Genomic DNA, 21,752 nt, shown 5'->3' on the forward strand with positions numbered 1-21,752 from the left:
GAGCTGGGCTGGGCTAGCTCCGCCACAGAAGTGGGATGGAAGATGAGAAGAAGAGAGACCGTTGAAAAAAAGAGAGAGAGAGAAAGAAGAGTCTAGCGATCATGCGTAGTATATATGATACACCTCCGAGTAGAGTCAAGGAGAGTCAATCCAGCAGTATTGGTGGTGTTATCCTGTCCTGTCTTCAGGAGCTACTCCTACTACTACTACTACTACTACTACTACTACTACTACTACTACTACTACTACTACTACTACTACTACTACTACTACTACTACTACTACTACTACTACTACTACTACTACTACTACAACTACGATCACGATCTTCCCCATTTTTCTCAGTCGATTAGATGCCATCCCGCTTACCGTTGCGCTGGCACTACCATGTTTCATATGTCAAGGGAGTGATCGACATGAAGTTTCCAGAATCCAGTAGTCTCTCTAACTCCGTAGGGTTACAGGGCATCATCCTCCTCATCATCATCATGCCGGTCATCGTGGTATATCCCAGCATGCGATAGGCGATCGGCTCTAGGCGATAGCAGGCATCAGGCATCAGGATTCAGGATTCAGGATTGAGGATCTGGCAGATGCATACGCCCCGAACGAGGCGTATGTTTCACATTAACAGAAAGTGGACCATGCCGGGATGGAAGGTGATCCAGTCAAGGCGGTCCCGGATGCGAGAGGCTGAGAGCCATCTCGCATTTTTTTTCTTCTGGAAGGCTGGAAAGGTCCACCACTTCATTTCTTTACACTTTCCCGAGTAGTCCGGTGGAACTGGAATCGAAATCGATGCGTCTGGCTCGGGACGTGACATGCGGCTTATCCCGCGTAATAAATACCTCTGGAGGAAGAAGGATAGTCATGACTCTTCAGATCACTACCGAGTACGGAGTAATAGAGAATATTAATCTAGATTGCTTCTGCCTGCCGACTAGTGGGAGGGGAGGGGACACCATTTTCGTTTCCATCCACCAGGCGTCGATCGAGTACTCGGTACTGGTAGAAGTGTAGAACTGTACTCCGTAGATAGATACGGTGTTGCTTCGATGGGAGAGATCACTGGAGGAGACATGCGACATCTTGACATCTTGACCTAGTCCTCTATCGAAAAGTGCCTCGCCTCCCCAATCCAATTCACGCGGAAGCCGCAGCAGTGGTCGTGAATTTGCCAGACTATTCTCGATCCGGACTGGTCGTATGCTGGTGGCTCGGCTGCCAACTGAACTTTCATGATCGATCAACGAAACAACCCTCGCAATGCGCAAGAGAAAGGGGAGATTGGTTCGGTCCGGGCCCCGTGGGAGGACCAGCCGTCGTCAGCGCTGGTGTGGCCAGTGGGACGGTTGGGATTTTTGCGACTGACACGGTCGACCCTCGTATTCCCGTTTCCTGTACCCCCATCTCCCATCTTCCATGTTGGAGTCGAGACCTGGGAAGTGGTAACGGTTGGGGCCAAATCTCAACCTCAACCCGGAAACATGACATTCGTCGGCTGCGATCGGACCGCGTGTCATATAGATTAGACTGCCAAGGTCCCTGAGGATTCTCGACCAGACCAGATCCAGACAGATCGATATTCCCACGCTTCCCCCCCCCAGAGAGTAAAGACCAAGATGAATACCAAGACGATCGACACTGCATGGAACCCCGGTCGGCGCACATGATCGGCACGCCCTAGGAGATCGAGCCTCGAGCGTCAAGACCTCGTGCTGGTGGCCGGTGGGAGATCAACCGACTATCCCAGGGAAATGATACAGAATCAACCGCGGAGCAGCGACCGCAGCACGAACCACGCGCCCAGACCGCCCACCACCATCGCCAGCAACAGCCGCCGGCCCTCCCAGGTCAGCCCCAGATACGCCAAGCCTCCCACCACCAGCTCCTTGCGACGAGCCTCATCCCGTTTCCGTCTCCAGTCGCGGTCGATGGGGAACGGCGCCCCCAGCGCCAGCCATTCAGCCGCACTCCTCTCACCACCTCCGGCGTCAGACTGCGACCGCCCCTGCAACAGTATCGCCGCCGCCAGCGCAACAGCCCGGTGGTCCGACGTCGGAAACAGCGGCAGCGCGTCGTACCCGTACGTCGTCACCACCACCCGCGGCCGGTCCTCGAGGTACAGCACGCGGTCGCACCAGCTGGGCCACCGCGTACGCGTCCACGCCCAGTCGCGCGGGTCGCGTGCCCCGATGCGGTACTTGTACGTCGGCGGGAAGGTAACCGGCGCCTCGGACAGGCCGTGGAAGCACCGACCCTGGTCGCGCTCGCGGGTGAGCTGGTCGTGCTTAAGTAGCTGCGCATAATGTAGCGGGTGCGCCGGGTCGTCGGTGTCGAGCCGCGGGAAGCGCGCACGGTCGTCGGGGAGAGGGAGGGTGTTGGAGGTGCGGTAATTGAGGTCGCCCGCGAGAAAGAGGTAGCCGGCGGGGGTGAAGATGCCCTGCTCGCTGCTGCTATGTGTGAGCTCCCTATCCGTATCTACACTCACACTCGCATCCGTAGAGTCCGAATTCAGCAGCGCCGCCCGCTCAGACTCCTCCTCTTCCTCGTCGTCCTCCTCCTGCCCCCCGGGTGTCCGCAACACCCTCTCAAACACCAACCGCTCCACAATCCCCCTCCAGTCCCGATTGCGGCGCTCAAACGCCTCCTCCGCTGGCGCCAGATGCGCCCCGACAAAGGTAAGCGCGACCGGCTGCTCGCCGTCCGCGGTCGCATACGTGAGCCTCGCGACCACGGCGCCCTTATTCCCCATCTGCTGGACGCCGAGCCCGACGCGCGCGGTCTGCACGGCGCCAATGCGTGCCACAATGTCTGCGCGCGCAAAGACCATCAGCGCGGTCATGCCGACGTGGTCCGTGGCCAGGCGGACATACTGCGTATCATGCCAGCGGTCGGCGGCGGCGCGCGCGACGGCCTGCGTGAAGGCGTCGAAGTAGGGGGTTAGGTAGGAGCCGCCGAGGAAGGCGTAGGCGATTGGGGCGAGTTCTTGGAGTGAGAGGACCAGCAGGTGCGGTGCGGAGGCCGCGGTGGGGGGGAGGGCGTGGAAGAAGTGGGCGGCGACTAGGTCGATGTCAATGGGGTTGCGGGCGCAGTTGAAGGTGAGGATGTAGAGGAGGAGGTTCTCCATTGCTGGCTTCGGCTTTAGTTCCGAATTAGAGTGTGTAGACATGTCGTAGCTGAAGATTGGTGTGTATAGGGGCAGATGGCGAAGGAGGATTGCTCCATATATATAAGTGACGTCGTGGGAGATGGGCGGTGTACACCAGGAGTGGAGTATGGAGCGTGGAATATGGAATATGGTCTGTGACTGAGACTGACTACTGTCCAGCCCCGTCCCCGTGGGGGGATCATCCACGGTTGTTCTTTGTCTGTTCACAGTCCATCAAGTCATCTGAGTTATTATTAATTGGTTAGTGCTCCAGTAAACAACGAACATCATTCCAGGTGACAAAACCAAAGAGAAGAGAGAAGGGATATGGGAACACCTCCCAAGGGAACAAAAAAGAATGCATCATCCGTGAATCGAACACGGGCCTCGTCGATGGCAACGACGAATTCTACCACTAGACCAATGATGCTAGTTGTTGAAAACCTGGGCACACTATGGCTATATAAGCCAGGTACCTCATGCATAAATACTCATTCAGGAACTCCTGTAAGCGTCCTCGCAAATTGAAGTCTACATGGCAGACGAAGATCCATGGCAACACCCCGTCCAAACTCCCTATGCAGTTCTAGTAACGCCCTAAATATACCCAAAATCAAGACCGAAGATCAACCCGAACATTCTACAATGAAAACAATCCACTCCGACGCTTCCCATGTGGATAAACAATCAATGCCGAGATGAACAATCCCACGGTAATCCCAATCGCCGTCTGGATCATACCATACCCCAGACTCGTCAAAGAGCTGCCCGACGTTCCGCCGGACGTGTTCGCTGTCCCGTTCTTGACGGCATCCGAGTACTCGATCGCCGAGAGGATCGATCCGGACGAGGCCAGACCCGAGGGCACCATGGTGAAGATACCAGGGATGGTCGAGCTGACTGCATTGCCGTGCCACAGGCGACTGTACAGGTTGGCCAGAAGCCCGATTGTGAACGCGCCGACGGTGTTGGCGACCTGCGACGAAGGGCCCAGCTTCTGCGTGCTGAAGTAGTTGGTCACGTACCCGGCAGTCCCGATGAGAACCATCATGGGGATCTGGCGCGGTTTGGCCTGGTTGATCAATGCAGCAATGATGCAATAGGCGGCCACGAAGGGGAAACGCTGCGCATAGGGGCTGCCCCAGACGCTCTGTCGCGCGCAGGTGGTGTCCCGCGTAGCATTGGGGTCGATCGCCCCGTAGATGGTTGTGCCGACCGTGACGCCGTAGCCCAGGAATAGAGAGTAGAGGATGGTGTACACCAGGCGGATCGAGCCGGCGATCATCTGGTGGGACTGGAGTTCCAGACTGCTCGTCAAGACAGAGAAACCGGGAAGAATCAGCGCGATCGACGACTGGGTGATGGAGGCGTAGCAGAAGACCGGGTCTGAGCTACCAGGGTACCGGATACTGCCAAAAGCACGGGCCAGGAAGGAGATGAGGATGGCCGCTGTGACCTCGAAGACATTGGAGTACAAGGCGGAGAGCGGAGCGAGCACTAGTTGCATGACGCCAACGCAGCAACCAAGTATGAAGATAATGGGCATATCCAGCGGACGCGCGGAGAAACCAAAGGGGCCCACGCAGGCGGAGCCCACCCCATAGAGTAGAATCACCAACCACCGGGGATAGCGATCCTTGCGGCCCATGATCTCCGTCAGCTCACTGATTGCCGACTGCATGTCGGTCATGTCGTGCGTGACGCGCTTATAACAGCCATGGACTTCCTCCAAGCGACCCAGATCCAGCCCCTGTGGCACTCGAACCAGCTTGACCTCCGCGGTGCGCGTATACGGATCATCAAAGGACATGATCATGCAGCCAGGAAGATACATGAACTGTGCCTCGATGTCCAGCACGCGAGCCGTCATCTGCATGTACTCCTCCAACCGATGGGTCGGAGCGCCGTATCTCATGAAGGCACGGCACAGCTGCATGATAAAACGTTGACGAACGATGATGTCGGCAATGTGATATCTCAGCTTGATCTCCTCGTCGTTCTTCTTTCTTTTCTTCTTGTTACCGGTTTTGAACTCCGGCGGAGGGACTTTTGCGTTGGCCCAGGCTGACGAGGAGCCGATGTGGCCCATACTCATGGACGCATGGACCAAGGACGCCGTCGAGCTGTTCCTGGACTTTTTGTGCCAGGCCAGTGGCTTGTGCTTGGTCGGAGTCGGACTGGTCGCGGAGGAGGTAACGCCAGGCACGGGGGTTACCGTGCCCGAAAGCGCTGGCATCGATTCCCGATCGGATTCGGCAGCGGAGTACATGCTGTCGGTGCGACAGTGTGACATCTGATTCGCCTGCAGCCGGAGCAGGGCGGACAGCACTCCTCCTCCAAGCAATGGTGGGGGTGCACGGCCGTTGGCCTCCACATCCGCCGGCGTTTGATCACCGGGTGTGGTCGCAGTGGACTCGGCGAACCCATGCTCCTTCTCGTTGCCGTTATGATGTGCCTCCCCGAACGGCTTGCGGTGGCGAAGATCTCCCAGACCGAATCCGTGCATCAACCCTTGAGCTTCGGCATCTACCGCCATCTGAAGCTTCGTATGATCTGATAATCCGGAGTCCTTGTTGTCTCGGAAGACCGCCACCAGCTTCTCGTCATCCATCGCGCCCAGCTCTTCGGTTGGGACTAACGAAGAGCCCAGTCCATGCGCCCCGTGTTCCTCCGGCCGGCCCAACCTGTCCGCCAGACGACCGGCCTTCTCTCTGACGGATCGAGTTGCATGGAGCCATCGGTCTCTCGTGAAGGCGGAGGAGGATGCATTAGAGGTTGTTTCCTGGTGAGAGTCTTCGCGGTGGTTGTCTTGGGAGCGAGTCTCGGTATACTCTTCCAACGGTGGGAGGTTGGTGGGCGGGTGTCCTGGTATATCGGAGGGGGAACCCCCCGGCAGATCAGAGTTTCCTGCACTCATTCTAGCCGTTTAAAATTGAACAATGATAAGAGATAAGAAACGGGAAGAAAGAAAGTCTGAAAATAAGAGCAAAAAGAGAAGAGAAAAGTGGGTGAGCGAGCGTAATGAGGACTATGGCGAGGTCACTATAATGTGCCTGATGACTCGATTCGGAGCATCTTTGAAGATCGGAGCGTCCTGGAGAAATGGACCATGCATCAAGGCCTAAAAAGGAGGCATGTATCTCCTTTTTTTCCTCTCGATCTGAGATTGCAAGCGGGACTGGAGAGAAAAGGAGGTTATCACGATGAGGGAATCCGCAGCACTTGGGAGTCGAGCGAAAAAGCCCATGAATTATTCGTAGTGGGGACTACCTAGACGAGTCAGTCGTTCTCGAGCCGGGGTAACAATACACGTGTATAGTGTATACAGCGTTGGACACGGGGATACACGGGGGATACGATCCATTATCTGAAGCCGTTCAGACTTCAGTGCCAATTGATGCCATTTCAGGGCAGAGAAGCCGTGCTGGTAATGGTAAAACCTTGTGGCGGCCAGTGGGGCTGTACCCACTGGCTTTTCCTGTCATTATCCTCCTCTCGTCCAGTCAGTAGAGTAGGAATGATAGATGCACTAAGACACTACCTTACCTAGGTAAGGATCCGTGTCAACGGCATTCGGCAACTCTTGGCCAGGCGCAGTTGTTGGCTTCGATACAGTACGTAGGTGGACGTTCAGATGCAGATGCCAGAGAAAAGGCATAACCATCGGATGATGCATCTCGATCTGAAATTCTGAATCTGATCAGAGATGAAGACACATCATATGATTTGACACATTCTCCTCGCCCTGCATGGCTCAACCCTTGCAGAATGGCGAAGCTTGATGACGCCCCCAACGCCGTGGCTTCTACTCGCTTCAACTATGTCTACTGTGTATAGCAGACGAACTGTCTCGTTCCGGGGATAACTATCGCTCGTGTTGTGTTTGAGATATTTTTCTCGCAAGTCTCGACTCTCGAGTCTCGAGTCTCGACTCTGATCAGAGGCGAGGGAAGTGCCTGAACCGCAGTTGGCGATCAGATGAAGCCATGGATTGCCACCATCCGAGCCCAAGGATGAAGGATCACGAACCTGGCTTGCATAATAACATGCATTATTACGAAACACCATTTATGCATATGGGCAATCACTGCCACGTCCGCTTCCCGTTCCCTCTCCATATCCAACAAGAAATCCTCCGACTTATGAGGTTGAATCAAGGATGGCTGTTATATACTGCTAAATGACAGCTCACATCTGCGCTTCAACATCATCGTGCATCACTAGATTCTGGAGCTACATAATGGAGCATACTCCTTCGGATTGTCGTTTTAGGCAAGACGGCCGCTCATGGATCTACTTGGATACTCATGCCTTACTAGAACAGATTATTGACTATTAAGCCACTGACATATGGTGAGCTGAGTGATCTTCATTGCTTGTATCGCCGATCCGGATGGTGATATCATCATGATTCCTCATCTGCATGAGCCTAGTCGATGTTGGATTGCTATATTCTTTGTAGCGGTATACACATCTCTATTGGGCTTCTCACCCCCGTTGGTCCTAAAGATGGGGATAGTAACACCCATGGGAAGGCATATCCATATTCGGCATATCTAGCATAAATTAGATAGATACCTGCATTGGTCAGAGTATACCCCCCTCCCCATCCAGCATCTGTTCACACACCCACCGCGCCGTTTTCGTGTGGAGGGTATGGCTCGTTCGTTCATGACGGTCAACCTCACTCCCCGAGCTGAGCGATCTTCCCAACGCCTCGAAGATAACCAACTGGTCCCTCATATACTCATCCACACAGGGCAGGCGCCCTTCCTGCGCACCCTGCAATCGCGGATCGTACAGCTGCCGCACAAACCCATCCACACACCTCTCAGCCAGTTCCACCGCGTGGCTTCTCGCGTTGACTCTTGGTTGGTCAGTCTTGCGACGCGACACCCTTGTCTGCGCGCCGAAGAGTGTGTCCCTTCCTAGCTTGAATCCTCGCGATGTATGTGCTACAATGAGGAGGTAGATATGTGAGTGGTGGTGGGTCGTTTCCGAGGTGTGGATGGTGATGGGGACTGGGTCGGAGGTGGGGTGGTCGTCGGAATGTATGAGTCCAGGCAGTGGCTCCAATGCATCCGGTGATTTCCTCTTGAAAATCGACGCGGCAAGTTTCCCCAGTCGAGCACGGAGGAGACGCACAATCTCATCCTGGATAAATTGACGAGTCGTCGGTTCATCCACCTCATCGGGCTGGGGATAGCTCGGTTCTCTGTTCGCCTGGTTTAAATGGGCCCTCCGATCTTGCCTGGAGCCCGAGGCCACAGAGACGGGGCTATCCGGCGCCAGAACGGTGATATCGATCTGCGTAACTCGGCCTCTTTTGTGCCTATTGAGGTCGACGGATGGGAAGCCGTAGCATGTCTCGCTGCTCCTCTCGCGAATTGGCTCAATGACAAACGACGCTTTCCCCAGATCAAATGGCCCGCTCGACCATCCCCTCTTGTCCAGCTGCACTGCCAACGGGGGGAGTCCGATTTTGGCGAAATTCGGCACCAGGACCTGGGAGACGTAGTCATATGACGGGGCAAATGATACATTCGTGCCCCCCGTGACACTCATGCGGATAGGCTGCGGCTGCGGGTTCTCGTCGGAGGATATCCCTCCGGTGTATAAAAGATACGGATACAGGGCCTGGAAAACCAGGAAGATCGATCCCGCGGTGGTAAGACGGATGTCGATGTCGGTCTTCGTGAGCGCTAGGGGTTTCCGCGGCGGACGAAACGTCAGCGACATGGACCCGATCTTGGCGCCGGCGACTTGGCTCTTGCTCACGTCGGCCAGGTACTCGATGGCAGCGAGGTGTGACCCCTTCAAGCCTTGTTTGCCGCTACGGTTTCCTCGGATATGGTCGATGGTGATGGGGTGGCCGGTGATGGTGGACAAGGCGATGGCGATGCGTACCAGCTGGCCTCCTCCTTCAAGGGTGCGGCCGTCCAGGTAGATGGCTCGTGCTTTTTTGGAAGACGAGTTGGACATTTTGGGTCGGGTGGTTGAGTATACGCAGAATTGTGGAGGAGTGGCATTGTCAATCTGGTGGATAGGATTGAGATTTAAGTAGTAGGGGCGCTGAATATAACGTAGAGATAATCTTCCACTCGTGCAATACTTGAAACAATCCCGTGTCTCTGATTACAGAGTACACAGAGTAGATGCCTTGTTTCCTTGAAAATTGAATGTGTCATTCTACTGGTCAATTGCAGCCTTGAACTCGTGCCGGTGACTCATGAGTGAGTCAAAGATGTATGCATGAGCGCACGTTCTATCTTTATCCTTACCGTGCCACTGGGGCTAGGACTGGGACTCTAAGCTGAATTCTTCGTTGTTCATTTGATAAATAGCTCAGAACTAGAATGCAACGCCTTGAGAAGTATATATATGTATATATATTATTGCCAGGCGACTGAGGAGCTTTGTCGACGCTGCCAACCACCCTGTTACATGGCGCGAATGTCCACACTACTTCTACGTATTCGCCGGTTTGTAAACTTCTGATTTATGGATATCAACCCAGCAGACGGAGACGGTCATTGTCACGGCGATGCGGACATCGATAGGTAGATGCTTGGGTAGTCGAAATGCCTCATATAGTTTCTCACAGGGAGCTCTACAACACCTCCCCCGGCGAAGATATGCACAGCGCCAACAATGGACCTGGTGTAATTATCATTGCGAATTGAAAAATCACTCACTCTAGTCTTAGTAGTGTATATAGTGTATAGGTGAAGATAATATCAGAAATTCTGGAAAGCTGGAGTGGCAGAATATGCTTAATCAGAGACCCATAGAGTAGTGCTATGTTAGTACTGTGTAGTATAGGACCCCACCAGGATGCACCAGGGGAGACTAAAAAAGATTCAATGCGAGACCGGTGCATATGCATGGCTCCAAGCAAACTGCCCAGATGTGCCTATTCGTCGACTATACGGCTTCGCTAATTCCACGGGTGAAACTGTATCACGCAAAATCTCCTTCGTTATTGATATATCCGCTGACTGAATTGAATTAGTTCGCTCGGGTTGAGAATCTACCTCTTCTGAGCCGTTATTTCCAGCTTCTACGCCGTCGGGTACTATCCTGGCTCGGATTCTCGGTGCCTACATGCTATGCCTGCCATCCAAGCAGGATGGTGGCTTCTGCGGACGGCTTGATAGGTGCTGGATATCTGTTAATCAAGAAAATCGAGGACACACACAAGGCCCTATGCTCTGCCATATCTGGCTGGAGAGACATCATGACACAACGCTACGGCAAAACTTCTTCCAATACCTCTCACAAATCCTGCTGAGCACCAGCCAAGTCCCTTTGCAACGGATGGGTTTATTTATTGTAGACAATACTGGGTACTTGTCTTTCCGTAACCGGCCTCTCTCAGTCGAAATTGCGACTTTGGAGGATGAGCAAATCGCAATCGACATGTCTCGCCATTACACTTACTCCACCGTGGATTCGTACGTGGCAGATACACTCAGAATTCATGATAGTCGTCTTTCTTAGAGTCCAGCTTGACCCATGGAGAAAGCTTAGAGGCCTCAGTCTGGCGAGTCGCACAGCCCAGGTCGAGCTTGCTTCTCCCAGTCATGCCGCTTGGAAACCATATCCTCTGGCAATCAACCTGGGCATAAAAAGCTATACAGCGTGATCGACGATATTTACTGGTTTCTCTACAAACATCTATAGTTTACGAGACTGATATGTAACCCTGATATGAAACCCTTTAGTCCCATGGACAGGAAAGAATGGGCGATTAACGACGGGACGAAGATCTCCTTCTCAGGTATCTCTAAGATCTCTGCGGTCGCGACAGAATGCCGAAACCAGTGAGACCCTGCTTAGCACGTCGACATCATTCCCAGATGGTAGACAACGTGAGCTGAGACCCTTAAGGAGAAGGAAAGGAAAGGAAGAAGGAGAAAACGAGAAAATAATCGCACAGAAAAGAGAGATCCGGAACCCGTGGGCGGTGAGCGCTGGTGGAATGGAAGAAGAATCTTCCGACTGGGTAATCCGCCCGGTGTGATTGGCTGGCTGGTGGACAACAAGGCCGGATCCCGTGACTTGAGCCTAGCCCGAGGTTGAGCATCCCGTGAATCCGAACCGCTACGAGAAGGTCCGAACTTCGAGGGCGAGTTTCTTCCTTGGACGACGATTACGACCGATCGAGCGTCTTGCCTGGCTTTGAACGTCTGCACCGTTAACTCGGGATCAACCACGTCAATATGATCTCTCAGAAGATTGCTCAACAATCGCTGCGGCGGCGTATGTGTAGCCATTTGAGGGTTGCTGGAATTCGCTAATCGTGCCGCAGTTGCCGTCCAGCAGCCCTATGCCATGCGCTGGTCTCTGATGAACGCCGCTTCTCCCGCTGCTGTTGCTACGGGAAGAACCATGCAGAAGAGGTGAGTCGGGTTGTGACTTCGAAATCCCGCTCCATGTTTCTGAATCGACCCTCCGACAATGCCGCCGTCGGATATCGAGAATACTGGCCGCTACGTCATGCGATAATTGAGAATTCAGCTCGGAGGCATCTCAAAGCGATACATCAGAAGGGAATCGCAGCTCTTGGAGGATGGATATACTGATTTGTTCATTCAGATTCGCCGTTACCACCACAAGCCCCGCCGATGAATCCAAGATCCTCGCCCAGCAGCGCCTGAACCGTCCTGTTGCTCCCCACCTTTCTATCTACCGACCTCAGATCACCTGGATCGGCTCCAGTCTTCACCGTATCACCGGCGTTGCCCTGTCCGGCTCTCTGTACCTCTTCGCAACCGCATACTTGGCTGCTCCCCTGTTCGGCTGGCACCTGGAATCAGCTTCCCTTGTTGCCGCCTTTGGAGCTCTTCCCCTCGCCGCCAAGGTTCTGCTCAAGAGCACCGCTGCCTTCCCCTTCGTCTATCACTGCCTGAACGGTGTGCGTCACTTGGTTTGGGATCTTGGTCGGGGAATGACCAACCAGCAGGTCATCAAGTCTGGCTGGACCGTGGTGGGCTTGACCGCTGTTAGCGTGCTCACTCTTGCTTTTCTGTGATTTCTGTCCTGTCTGATTGTATCCCATACCTTTGAGTTGTGATTTTTTCTGAAAATGTGTTTCCTTTACAATATATTCCATACCGGTCAAATGATTACTGATATTTGACGTTCATTTTTGGTTCATCAATAGGCCATGCTTATTTTTTTTGGCACTTAGCTGGTAGGGGTTTTGGAGAAGAGCAACCTAACCTTGCTATGGCAGAAGAGCTCGAAACTTTAAGAGCAACGTTTTCTCCAGGCCTTACCAACTACGGAGCCTGAACATATGTTTTCATCATTAACTTTGAATCAAAGGTTGACTGATTTAAATGCAGGTGAAAGCTAGTTTATTCAGTGCTTGATTATGATATGGGGCAAAGTTGGCTTCGCTATCCTTTTTCCTCCATTAGTGCAAGAGCCCGGGGCAACATTCTATCGACGCTTCCCAACGCCACACTGCGGTTCAGAATTCAAAGATAAACAATTTTTCGCATCCAGTTGAAACGGACTTCCTTCTCAGACCATCAATCGTATGAGTTTGCTTCAGGGTCTTTGTTTGGTAATTCGTTAACGATCTCCACACCAAAAGTCGCGTCCTACCTTATTCGAGGGAATAGGTACTGTGCGTCACGGAATGGGTTCAATCCCTGAATTTGACTCACCTATTGTATTGCTCTATCCTACATCAACGCTCGGTGTCATTCCATTCAGCAGTTCAGGCAGGGCTCGGAGGAGGATTCGGGGGGAATGGTCTCGGTGACGGGGGATCGTTGACAGAGAAATTGCATATCGAGATGTTTCCGCTGCTGTCGTGGCTATCAAGAGAGCCGTCTTTCAGACTGAATTCGGATTGAAAATCATGCAAGGTGCAAAAATTCAGCTTGACGGCCATTTTCGAAGATCAACGAGACGATGTCCCACTCGAAGGGCGACTTTCCAATTGATGGACGATGGGCGGATATTGTCAGAGTGGAATATTGCACCAATGCTGTTCTTTGCAGGTCTATTCTCTGTGGATGGGTTCCCTTCGACTCGGATCTCTAGCAATTGTTAAATCCCATCAGCTATCACGGTTCTACTCTTGCTTTTAATACTTCTTCCCCTTGAGCTCAGTCACGAACATCAAGGGGCATCATCCTCGACCAGGTTGTACACCGCCATCTTGTTGGTTGCCCAATTTACGGAAAGGGGCCTCCTGGACATGACAATGAACGCTATAACGAGAGACGACAAGTGTGTCTGTATCCGATTCAGAGATCTAGAAGTTTCGTTGACTCTCTGCATGGGCCCGAGGGTGGATAATGTCGTTAGACGGCTTGCTCGTACCCGACCCTTTCCGTCGACTACGACAATATGTGAGCAATTGCAAGGCTTCAAAAGAGTCAAAGAATACTTCAGGGCTCTACATATGTCAAAGCGTACCATCACTGTAGAGGTGGTAAGGGTACTCCAGATTGCAGATCCCGACTTGGTAGTGACACCAGCGGAATGAGGAATATGGATCTGAACAGTCCTTCAGGGACGGCTGGTTTTGAGTGGAATGTTATTGTTTATGTTGGCTTTCATCTTCTTTGAACTAGACAGGTCGGAGGTGTGGATGCCCTCGGAGTACTCCTTTGCAAGCAACTGGGTTCATCAATTGGATCCTTTTCTTCAGACTTGAACCTCATTGACCCTCATTGCCGGGAAAATGCCGGGATCTGACCCTAGAGAACTATGAAAACTTACAGCCAAAATGGCCTTGTTAGTGGAGTATGTTGGAATCGCCGTCTGAAGCAAACAGTTTTGCTCCCCGCGATCGTCCCCGCGGATGTGATGACCCGACCTCCCTTTTCTGAAGTCCACAAGCACACATCCAGGATGTTCAAGTTTTTTTTTGTCATCGAATTACACCGGGGAAACGGAAAGCCTATCCTACTTCAGCCGGAAAGGATAATTCGGTTCAAATATCGCCAAATGAGAATTCTCCAGGAACACCAGCAATTGCATTGTTGACATCAAACAGATCTGTGCGCATACCTACGAATCCCGGAGGTGATGTATGAAGACTGCACTTAGGCACGTGGGCAACTGAAGTCTTTTTGTGGTCACACAACGAGCAAAAGTCCACCATCAGAGGAACGTATTGGACTGCGACAAGGCCATCTGTGTGAGTAACAAAAGAGCCGTTCCAATTCTTCCAGAATACCAATCCATGATAGAAGCTGGTGCCCCAAGTCCTGAACAGTGTGACTAGCTGACGAAGACTGAAATCCTCATCCAATAGTAGGTTGCTGTGGCCGAACCTTCGGCTTCCATCTACGGTAGAGTCGTGTTGCACAGCACCATCGTGGAGAAGGCTTGGGCCTCGTTCTGTTCTCTCCGAACGGTCTCATTCTTGCGCAGGGCCATAGAGCTTCGATGGCAAGCGGTGCAAATAACCTTTCCTGGCTGTAGATCAAACCAAGAGCTTGTCGTCTCAGTCTCTGGTTTGTTCTTGTCTATCAGGACTTCAGGAGGATTGTTTAAGCCTAATCTCTCTTGCCAAGCGGGGCAGAAGCAAGCATTGTTCGAGAGAAATGCGTTTAGGCAGCGTGTGGCAATTAGTGCTTCCAGAAAATCCTTGACTTGCTCAAGCACAGTGCAACCTGCAACACAATCATGAGCTGGGGTTTGGCACTGTTTACAGCTGATTCAATCTCCGCCAACATACTACATTATTGTCACTCCAAAACACGATTTATACTTATTGTAGGGAACAGACGTCCGTGGGCTTACTAGAGACGTCTAACACTAGGTTTCTAGGGTGTGCTTTGAGCATGATCCTTGGTGAAAGTATAGGAAATCACTCGATGACAATTCTAGCGGTCAGTTGACCAAGGTACTATACTACCATTCTATCAAGAGATTTTCTCCCAGTGTGAGCATACTGTCATCTCATTCTTTCCCACAACGTTACTTCTTTGCAGGGACATCACACGAATCAATGGACCGGTGATCCTAGGCGTAAAAGTGACTTGCGGAATGTTCATCATGGTTCCAAGTAATCGGGTGAATAGATATACGTCTGCTCCTATCGTACGGTGTATATGCAATGCACACTCCGTGACTCTTGTGTGGTTAACAAAAAAAGGCCAACTTGGCGCAATAAGACCAGAGTATATAGATCGCTGAGGCCTTTGCCTACCAAATCTGGTCAATGCTGTTCTTCATCGATCATTTAGTGTTGTCTATCGGATTGACATGCCACTTCTGAGCATAGAACGTGGTCAAGAGTCCTCATTCCTTGGGAGCAAAATAGTGAGCTGCCCTTGGCTCTGCCAGGTCCCAGTATGGAAACTCGACAGTCTTTAGTAATTAGGCGATATATTGTAGAAGAGAAGGAAGTTGTGGTTGGTGAAGCTGAAGTTGACTATTTACTTCCTGTTTACTGGGGTCGTCTGCGCTACTCCCATTTAGGACTAGCGCCATATCTCCGAATTCTTCCATCTGGAACTCCGACTCTTGTTAAACTGCTGGGACAAAAAAAAAGAACCCGGACAGGTGGATCGTCACGGTTTTCCCTCTTGACAACCCAGGATTTTGATTTACAGACACAATGGCATCTTTGACATCTGCCCGAGCGGCCAGGACCGCTTTCTGCTCTGCATGCCGGTTTGCCTGCCCCAGCACGACCGTGGGCTCCGCCGCACTCATCCCCAGGCGCGGACTGTCAACATCGACCGAGCAAGCGCCAGTCGACGTTGCGGATAAGCCGCGCTGGTCCTACACGCCTCCCCGCGCAAAAGCCCCCTTCAGCCTGCGATTCGACTCCAAGAGACGCGAATTTCCCGTCAATTCCGACCCGAAGGCTCTCGATCAGTTCTACATCCGCTTGCTGGGCGCCGACGGCGACAAGGTTCTGTCGGAGGAAGTGAAGTGGCTTGCGGTGACACATAAGAGTTTCGATCAGGGACGGAGAGGCTTCAACGACCGTCTGGCTTTCATAGGTGCGCTCTCGCATGATACATCTCTTCTGTCATGGCTCGGCGATCCGTGGGGGAATGGGGGCTAATCGGATATCTTGCAATAGGGAAGCGGATCGTTCAATTACAGGCCTCTCTGGCTTTGGTGCAGAATCCCGGCAATGCTAGCAGCTCTGCCGCTTCGGATTCTCTGGGTCGCGAGCCCTTCGCCCATCCGGCCCTGGAGGGCCTGAATAACCTCTCCGGTAACACCAAGAGCTTCCTCATGAGCAAGTCGAAGCTTGCGGAGCTCGCGCAGAAGTATGAATTAGACAAGGTGCTGAGATGGAGTCCTCGCAAGGTGAGATTTGCATCATCCTGTCATTTCTACCTACCTGCCTACAGCATCAACTGGGTGTGCCATTGGCCCAGTTGCCCCCAACACAGATAGGCTGACATGCTTTTTACCCCCCTCTCTAGCCCAACAACCTCGCCAGCTCTGGAATGGAACTTGTCCTCGCCCACACGATGTACGCGCTCGTCGGTGCTATTGCCCTGGAGAAGGGCGGGCATGTCGCCAACAAGGTGGCACAGGAACGGATACTAGCACCTTTGGGACTCAAGACGACGGCTTAGAATCTCGGGGGTTCACTCACTGGGAACCGGCCGCAGGAGCATTTTCAGGGCGTTGTCTCCTTTCTCTCTTTTCTGTTCGTTCTCTTGTAAGTGTTGGGGGCTCTTTTCTTCGGCCGTATATGTACTTTTATTTACGACATTTGTGTTATATCACTGCAAATACCACTAGAGCTCAGTATTCTAAAAAAAAAAGGGAAGCACTGATTGGAAAGAACATTGATTGATGTAAAAAGGATGTACGGCTCCTCTGACACCGCCCGAATAACAGTAAGAAAAATATCCGGCCAGTTCTTATGGAGCCCTCATTACGATTCTAGTCTCCGCAACTCTGTATCGCAATTCAGCCATGGAGGACTGCAGACCAAAGTAAACAGAATGTCACAATGGGTACAGAAATCACACGAAGTAATTTTGTGCTGCCTTGCACTGTCTAATGAGAGCGTATGGTACAAAGGAAGAAAAGAAGAAAAGAAGAGGAAAAAATCTCGCCGAAGCGAAGAATATATATGTGTCCCGTGAGAGGAGCGCTAAGCCTCTTCGGGGCTTGGCGTGGGGCTCGGGGTTGGATTCCTGAAAATTCAGGTGTGGACGGACTGGACACCCAGAACGGGCATCATCTTTCTTGATCCCGCTATCAAGTCTCCTGGCCGAGCTTCCTTCTTGCAGTTTGCGTTGGATTTCGGTCTTTTACTCTGCGTGTCTAGCTGGACTTTATTATCACTGGACCTTCCCCTCCCGATCGGATATTGATAAGGCAGATCGAGCGCTGGGAACAGAATGTGGGATATTGGATTTGTTGGCCTTTACAGTTGAAACCCGCTCCCGCTGATACCCTGACCTTGACGTCCTCGACACACGCATCCTATCTCCTGAACCACAACATCTCCGTCCTGCACTATGGCTTCCGCTATTTTCTTCTTAGACTTGAAGGGCAAGGTACGCAAAACATATCTTACGTTCCAATGCTGTGAAATGCTGGGGAGCGCGCATGCTGACCACCGTGTGTAGACCCTTCTAGCCCGCAACTATCGTGGAGACATTCCCATGTCCGCGGTCGAGAAATTCCCCGTCCTCCTCAACGAAGCTGAAGAAGAAAGCTCCGCCGTTCCTCCGTGCTTCTCTCATGAAGGTATCAATGTATGTCTTGCCTCTGCGACCTACGCTGCTGTCCCCCCCCCCCCCCCCCGCCCGTTCCCCGCTTTGTCCCCTATTTCGAGTCGGCGGGCTATGGCTGGGAGAGTGCAAGCGATATGGAATGATACGGCCGAGCGCTATGTCTGTAATTCACCCGTGAAAGATGCTGAGACCGGCTGCCTCAACTATAGTACCTCTACATCCGCCACAGCAACCTCTATATCCTCGCCTTGACCAAGCGGAACACCAATGCGACGGAGATCCTCCTTTTCCTCCACAAGATCGTGGAGGTCTTCACAGAATACTTCAAGGTGCTGGAGGAGGAGAGTATCCGTGACAACTTCGTCATCATCTACGAGCTGCTGGACGAAATGATGGATTTCGGCTATCCGCAAACAACAGAGACCAAGATCCTGCAAGAGTGCGTGGCCATCCTCTTATGTCTCTAGCCTACATGGAGACATGCAACTGACGAAACATCTTCTGCGTCATTCTAGATACATCACACAAGAGTCGCATAAGCTCGAAATTCAAGCCCGACCCCCCATTGCTGTCACAAACGCCGTCTCCTGGCGAAGTGAAGGAATCCGCTACCGCAAGAACGAAGTCTTCCTGGATGTGGTCGAATCTTTGAATCTCCTGGTGTCTGCCTCCGGCAATGTCCTGCGATCCGAGATCCTGGGCGCCATCAAGATGAAGTGCTACCTGAGCGGTATGCCCGAGCTGCGGCTCGGCCTGAACGACAAGGCCATGTTCGAAACGACCGGCCGCGCGACACGAGGCAAGGCGGTCGAGATGGAGGATGTCAAGTTCCACCAGTGCGTGCGGCTGTCCAGATTCGAAAACGACAGGACCATCAGCTTTATCCCACCGGATGGAGAATTCGAGCTCATGAGCTATCGTCTGAACACCCAGGTCAAACCGCTGATCTGGGTCGAGTGTCTGGTGGAGTCGCACTCCGGTTCCCGGATGGAGTATATGTTGAAGGTATGAGCCGACCACCCTTTTCTTTGCGCCAAAGTATACGCTACAAATTCCACGGTCACATTAGTACTGACACACAGTACTCCCCAAAGGCCAAAGCACAATTCAAGCGCCGCAGCACAGCGAACAACGTGGAAATCCTTGTCCCCGTCCCCGAGGACGCAGACTCCCCCCGCTTCCGCACCAACATCGGAACCGTGCACTACGCGCCCGAGAAATCTGCCATCATCTGGAAGATCAAGCAGTTCGGCGGCGGGAAGGAGTTCCTCATGCGCGCCGAACTCGGCCTGCCATCCGTCAAGGGCGACGACGAGCACGGCGGCGGCATGACCGGCGGCTTCGGCGGTAGCATGGGCGGAACAGGCCAGGGCAAGGCCAAGCGGCCCATCAACGTCAAGTTCGAGATCCCCTACTTCACGACAAGCGGTATCCAAGTCCGGTACTTGAAAATCACGGAGCCGAAGGTATTGCCTTTTCCCATCTCCCATCTCGTTGCCCCTTGGTCATCCCGAGCACCTGAATCCCCAATGCTTATGCTTATGCTAATACCATCTCGTGCAGTTGCAATACCCCTCCCTCCCCTGGGTCCGATACATCACGCAGTCGGGCGACATCGCCGTCCGCATGCCCGATGTACAATAAATAACTTCTCAACCTTTCTTTTCTTTTTCTTTTTCCATTCTCCTTCCAAGCGTCGTTGTCCAATTAGCTCAACTAGACATTGCCTCGCCCCCTTGCCAGTATGTGTGTGTGTGTGTACTTCATCCAATCCAGAGCTGGATTCGGATCCTGGCCTGCGCTCGCCCTCGCAGCGACATGATCATGATCCACTCAAAAAAAAAAAAAAAAAAAAAGAAAAAAAAAGAAAAAGAGAGAGAACGTAGCCCATACCATTCATCTATTCATATTCATATTCATGCACTGTCATGTGTTGTAGGACGGATATTTCGCATGTATCCCGCATCCCCGTGGGCTCGGATCAGGATCAGGATCAGGATTTTAGAATAGATTCGTCCTGTTGGATGAGTTTACGATATGTAATATTGTAGGTACTGTGTACTGTGTACTACTTGTATGTATGCGCTGGCGGATTGAGCGTGTCTCTATCCATCCATCCATCCATCTATCTATCCTAGTCAACGGACGAAAGTACACAGTCGCAAAGTCCAATTCCTCTTGCAGAGTTTCAGGCCGGCAGAGAAGAGAATGGCTACACGTCATGTTTATGTTCATTTTCAAATCATATGTGAGTTATATTCCATATAAGAAAATAAATAATCGGCGCGCGGGGGAGGTAGGGGAAGAGTGGGAGAGATGATTTTTTTTTCCCGGAAAATGCCACGCTTTGGGTATCTCATACAGTAAAAGAAAAACGAATCACTCTCAGACCGGAACGCCGTTCATCCCAAGAGCAACTTTTTTTTTTTCTTTTCTTTTTTTCTTTTTTTTGTGAAGGGTGGGGATTGGGGAAGTGCCAGGTTGGTTACTAGTAGGGTTGTCTGGATCGCTTGATGCCGGGGCTGGGTGCTGGTGTCGAGATGGGGTAGGGGATGATCACATCTCCATGGACAGGCACGGGAGCCCCGAGTACGCTATCAAGCGTTGTGACCGTTGGCTAGTTTCCCTTCGGGAGAGTCCGATGCCGGAAGCGGGAATCCGTCTCCGTAGCCCGCGGCCGCGGCTTTGGAGAAGCCCTCGCGGGCGAGCATGGTGTTCAGGACGGCGCAGTTGTAGGCAGCCTCGCCCGGCGGGACAACCATGAAGATGTAGGTGTTGTCGGTGAAGCGGCCGAGGAAGACGTTGAACTGCGGGGTCTTGGTGTGCATGACCAGGAAGCCGGCGGTGGCCGGGGTGGTATGCGTGTTGCGGGCTGCGCAGTGCTTGAAGGCTTTCATGATGTTGGAGAGGCGTTCGTGGCGATCGTAGATGGGATTCAGGTCGCCGATCTCGGACGAGACCGAGGTCACGGTGAGGAAGGTCGAGCGCTCGAAGAGGATCACCTCCTCGGCATCGACGCGCTTGGCGAACGCGGTGAGGAACCGCTCGATGACGGTGAGGTTCGGGATGAGCTTGTGGACGATGCCCGCCCATGCCTTGTACAGCGATTGATCCCAGATGCTGCTGCCGAAGGTGTCGATCGCGAACTGCTCCGAGCGGCTGCGGATCAGGGCGGAGCGTTCCTCGTAGATGCGCTGCCGGTGCTCGGCCTGGATCAGGTCCATCTTGTGCACCAGGCAGAAGACGTGGGCGTTGGGGCTGAATTCCTTCAGCGCGTGGATGATCGCACTGTACGTGTCGAGGTCCCGCTCGACCTCCCGTGACTCGATATCGAAAACATAGATCAAGACCGCGACGTCGGAGAAGATATTCCCTCGCTGGGAGGCCAGGTATGTCTCCATGAACGCATCTTGCCTGTTATCCTCCCCGAAGACCAAGAGTCAGCTTCCCCAAAAAAAGTCATGCCACAACCCGCAAGCAACATCAATCTATCAAGAACTCACCCTCCACAATCCCACAGATTCAGCGTCAAGTTCCCCATGAACTTGACATGGCTGTGCTCCACATCAATCGTCGCCCCCAGCCGCCGTACATCCTTCGCAACATAATTGCTGAATATGATGGATCGCATCGACGACTTCCCCGAGCCACTCTTTCCCATCAGAAGCACCTTTCTCTTCTTCTTGCGTTGATCCATTGTGAGAAGCTCGGCTCCAGTTGCGCTGCACTGGATGATGCGGTCGCTGGCAGTAGGAGCAGTAGTACTGTAGTAGTACCCCGCAATTCTCGGCTACAGCTTCAGTATGGTAGGCACGGGAAAGAGGGACTATCGTGTTGAATGCAATGTCTGGAAGACTTTAGGATACATAAGTGCCGATGAAATCTTGTTGTTGTTGTTGTTGTTGTACGAT

At 52.6% G+C, this 21,752-nt stretch overlaps 7 protein-coding genes and 1 non-coding gene across 8 annotated transcripts, besides 7 other annotated features; 3 read left to right on the plus strand and 5 right to left on the minus strand.

Annotated features, from left to right (window-relative positions):
• Positions 1-191: 191 nt before the first annotated feature.
• Positions 192-317: a microsatellite.
• Positions 192-318: a microsatellite.
• Positions 319-1,768: 1,450 nt separating this feature from the next.
• On the minus strand, positions 1,769-3,172 carry ACLA_010820 (putative inositol 5-phosphatase; the record flags this gene model as incomplete). Its single annotated transcript, XM_001274081.1, has 1 exon — positions 1,769-3,172. The coding sequence occupies one exon, from the start codon at positions 3,170-3,172 to the stop codon at positions 1,769-1,771; it is 1,404 nt and encodes a 467-aa protein (XP_001274082.1).
• Positions 3,173-3,510: 338 nt separating this feature from the next.
• On the minus strand, positions 3,511-3,581 carry ACLA_010830. The gene has a single exon. It is a non-coding gene; the product is annotated as a tRNA-Gly (tRNA).
• Positions 3,582-3,791: 210 nt separating this feature from the next.
• ACLA_010840 (threonine/serine exporter family protein) lies at positions 3,792-6,068 on the minus strand (the record flags this gene model as incomplete). Its single annotated transcript, XM_001274082.1, has 1 exon — positions 3,792-6,068. One exon carries the CDS (start codon positions 6,066-6,068, stop codon positions 3,792-3,794), a length of 2,277 nt encoding a protein of 758 aa, XP_001274083.1.
• A 1,670-nt stretch (positions 6,069-7,738) lies between these two features.
• Positions 7,739-9,133, minus strand: ACLA_010850 (putative RNA 3'-terminal phosphate cyclase; the record flags this gene model as incomplete). Its single annotated transcript, XM_001274083.1, has 1 exon — positions 7,739-9,133. The coding sequence occupies one exon, from the start codon at positions 9,131-9,133 to the stop codon at positions 7,739-7,741; it is 1,395 nt and encodes a 464-aa protein (XP_001274084.1).
• Positions 9,134-11,373: 2,240 nt separating this feature from the next.
• On the plus strand, positions 11,374-12,185 carry ACLA_010860 (succinate dehydrogenase cytochrome b560 subunit; the record flags this gene model as incomplete). Its single annotated transcript, XM_001274084.1, has 3 exons — positions 11,374-11,413; positions 11,463-11,553; positions 11,750-12,185. The coding sequence occupies 3 exons, from the start codon at positions 11,374-11,376 to the stop codon at positions 12,183-12,185; spliced, it is 567 nt and encodes a 188-aa protein (XP_001274085.1).
• A 3,558-nt stretch (positions 12,186-15,743) lies between these two features.
• On the plus strand, positions 15,744-16,725 carry ACLA_010870 (mitochondrial 54S ribosomal protein mL57; the record flags this gene model as incomplete). Its single annotated transcript, XM_001274085.1, has 3 exons — positions 15,744-16,134; positions 16,218-16,450; positions 16,570-16,725. 3 exons carry the CDS (start codon positions 15,744-15,746, stop codon positions 16,723-16,725), a joined length of 780 nt encoding a protein of 259 aa, XP_001274086.1.
• An 897-nt stretch (positions 16,726-17,622) lies between these two features.
• ACLA_010880 (AP-1 complex subunit mu) lies at positions 17,623-19,485 on the plus strand (the record flags this gene model as incomplete). Its single annotated transcript, XM_001274086.1, has 6 exons — positions 17,623-17,661; positions 17,734-17,862; positions 18,051-18,280; positions 18,357-18,846; positions 18,936-19,307; positions 19,405-19,485. The coding sequence occupies 6 exons, from the start codon at positions 17,623-17,625 to the stop codon at positions 19,483-19,485; spliced, it is 1,341 nt and encodes a 446-aa protein (XP_001274087.1).
• Positions 19,486-19,676: 191 nt separating this feature from the next.
• Positions 19,677-19,712: a microsatellite.
• Positions 19,677-19,713: a microsatellite.
• Positions 19,714-19,945: 232 nt separating this feature from the next.
• Positions 19,946-19,976: a microsatellite.
• Positions 19,977-20,259: 283 nt separating this feature from the next.
• Positions 20,260-20,292: a microsatellite.
• Positions 20,293-20,438: 146 nt separating this feature from the next.
• Positions 20,439-21,538, minus strand: ACLA_010890 (Rag GTPase GTR1; the record flags this gene model as incomplete). Its single annotated transcript, XM_001274087.1, has 2 exons — positions 20,439-21,255; positions 21,345-21,538. 2 exons carry the CDS (start codon positions 21,536-21,538, stop codon positions 20,439-20,441), a joined length of 1,011 nt encoding a protein of 336 aa, XP_001274088.1.
• Positions 21,539-21,725: 187 nt separating this feature from the next.
• Positions 21,726-21,747: a microsatellite.
• Positions 21,748-21,752: the final 5 nt, after the last annotated feature.

Source organism: Aspergillus clavatus, genomic scaffold, assembly GCF_000002715.2.
Source record: "Aspergillus clavatus NRRL 1 1099423829795 genomic scaffold, whole genome shotgun sequence".
NCBI lineage: Eukaryota > Fungi > Ascomycota > Eurotiomycetes > Eurotiales > Aspergillaceae > Aspergillus > Aspergillus clavatus.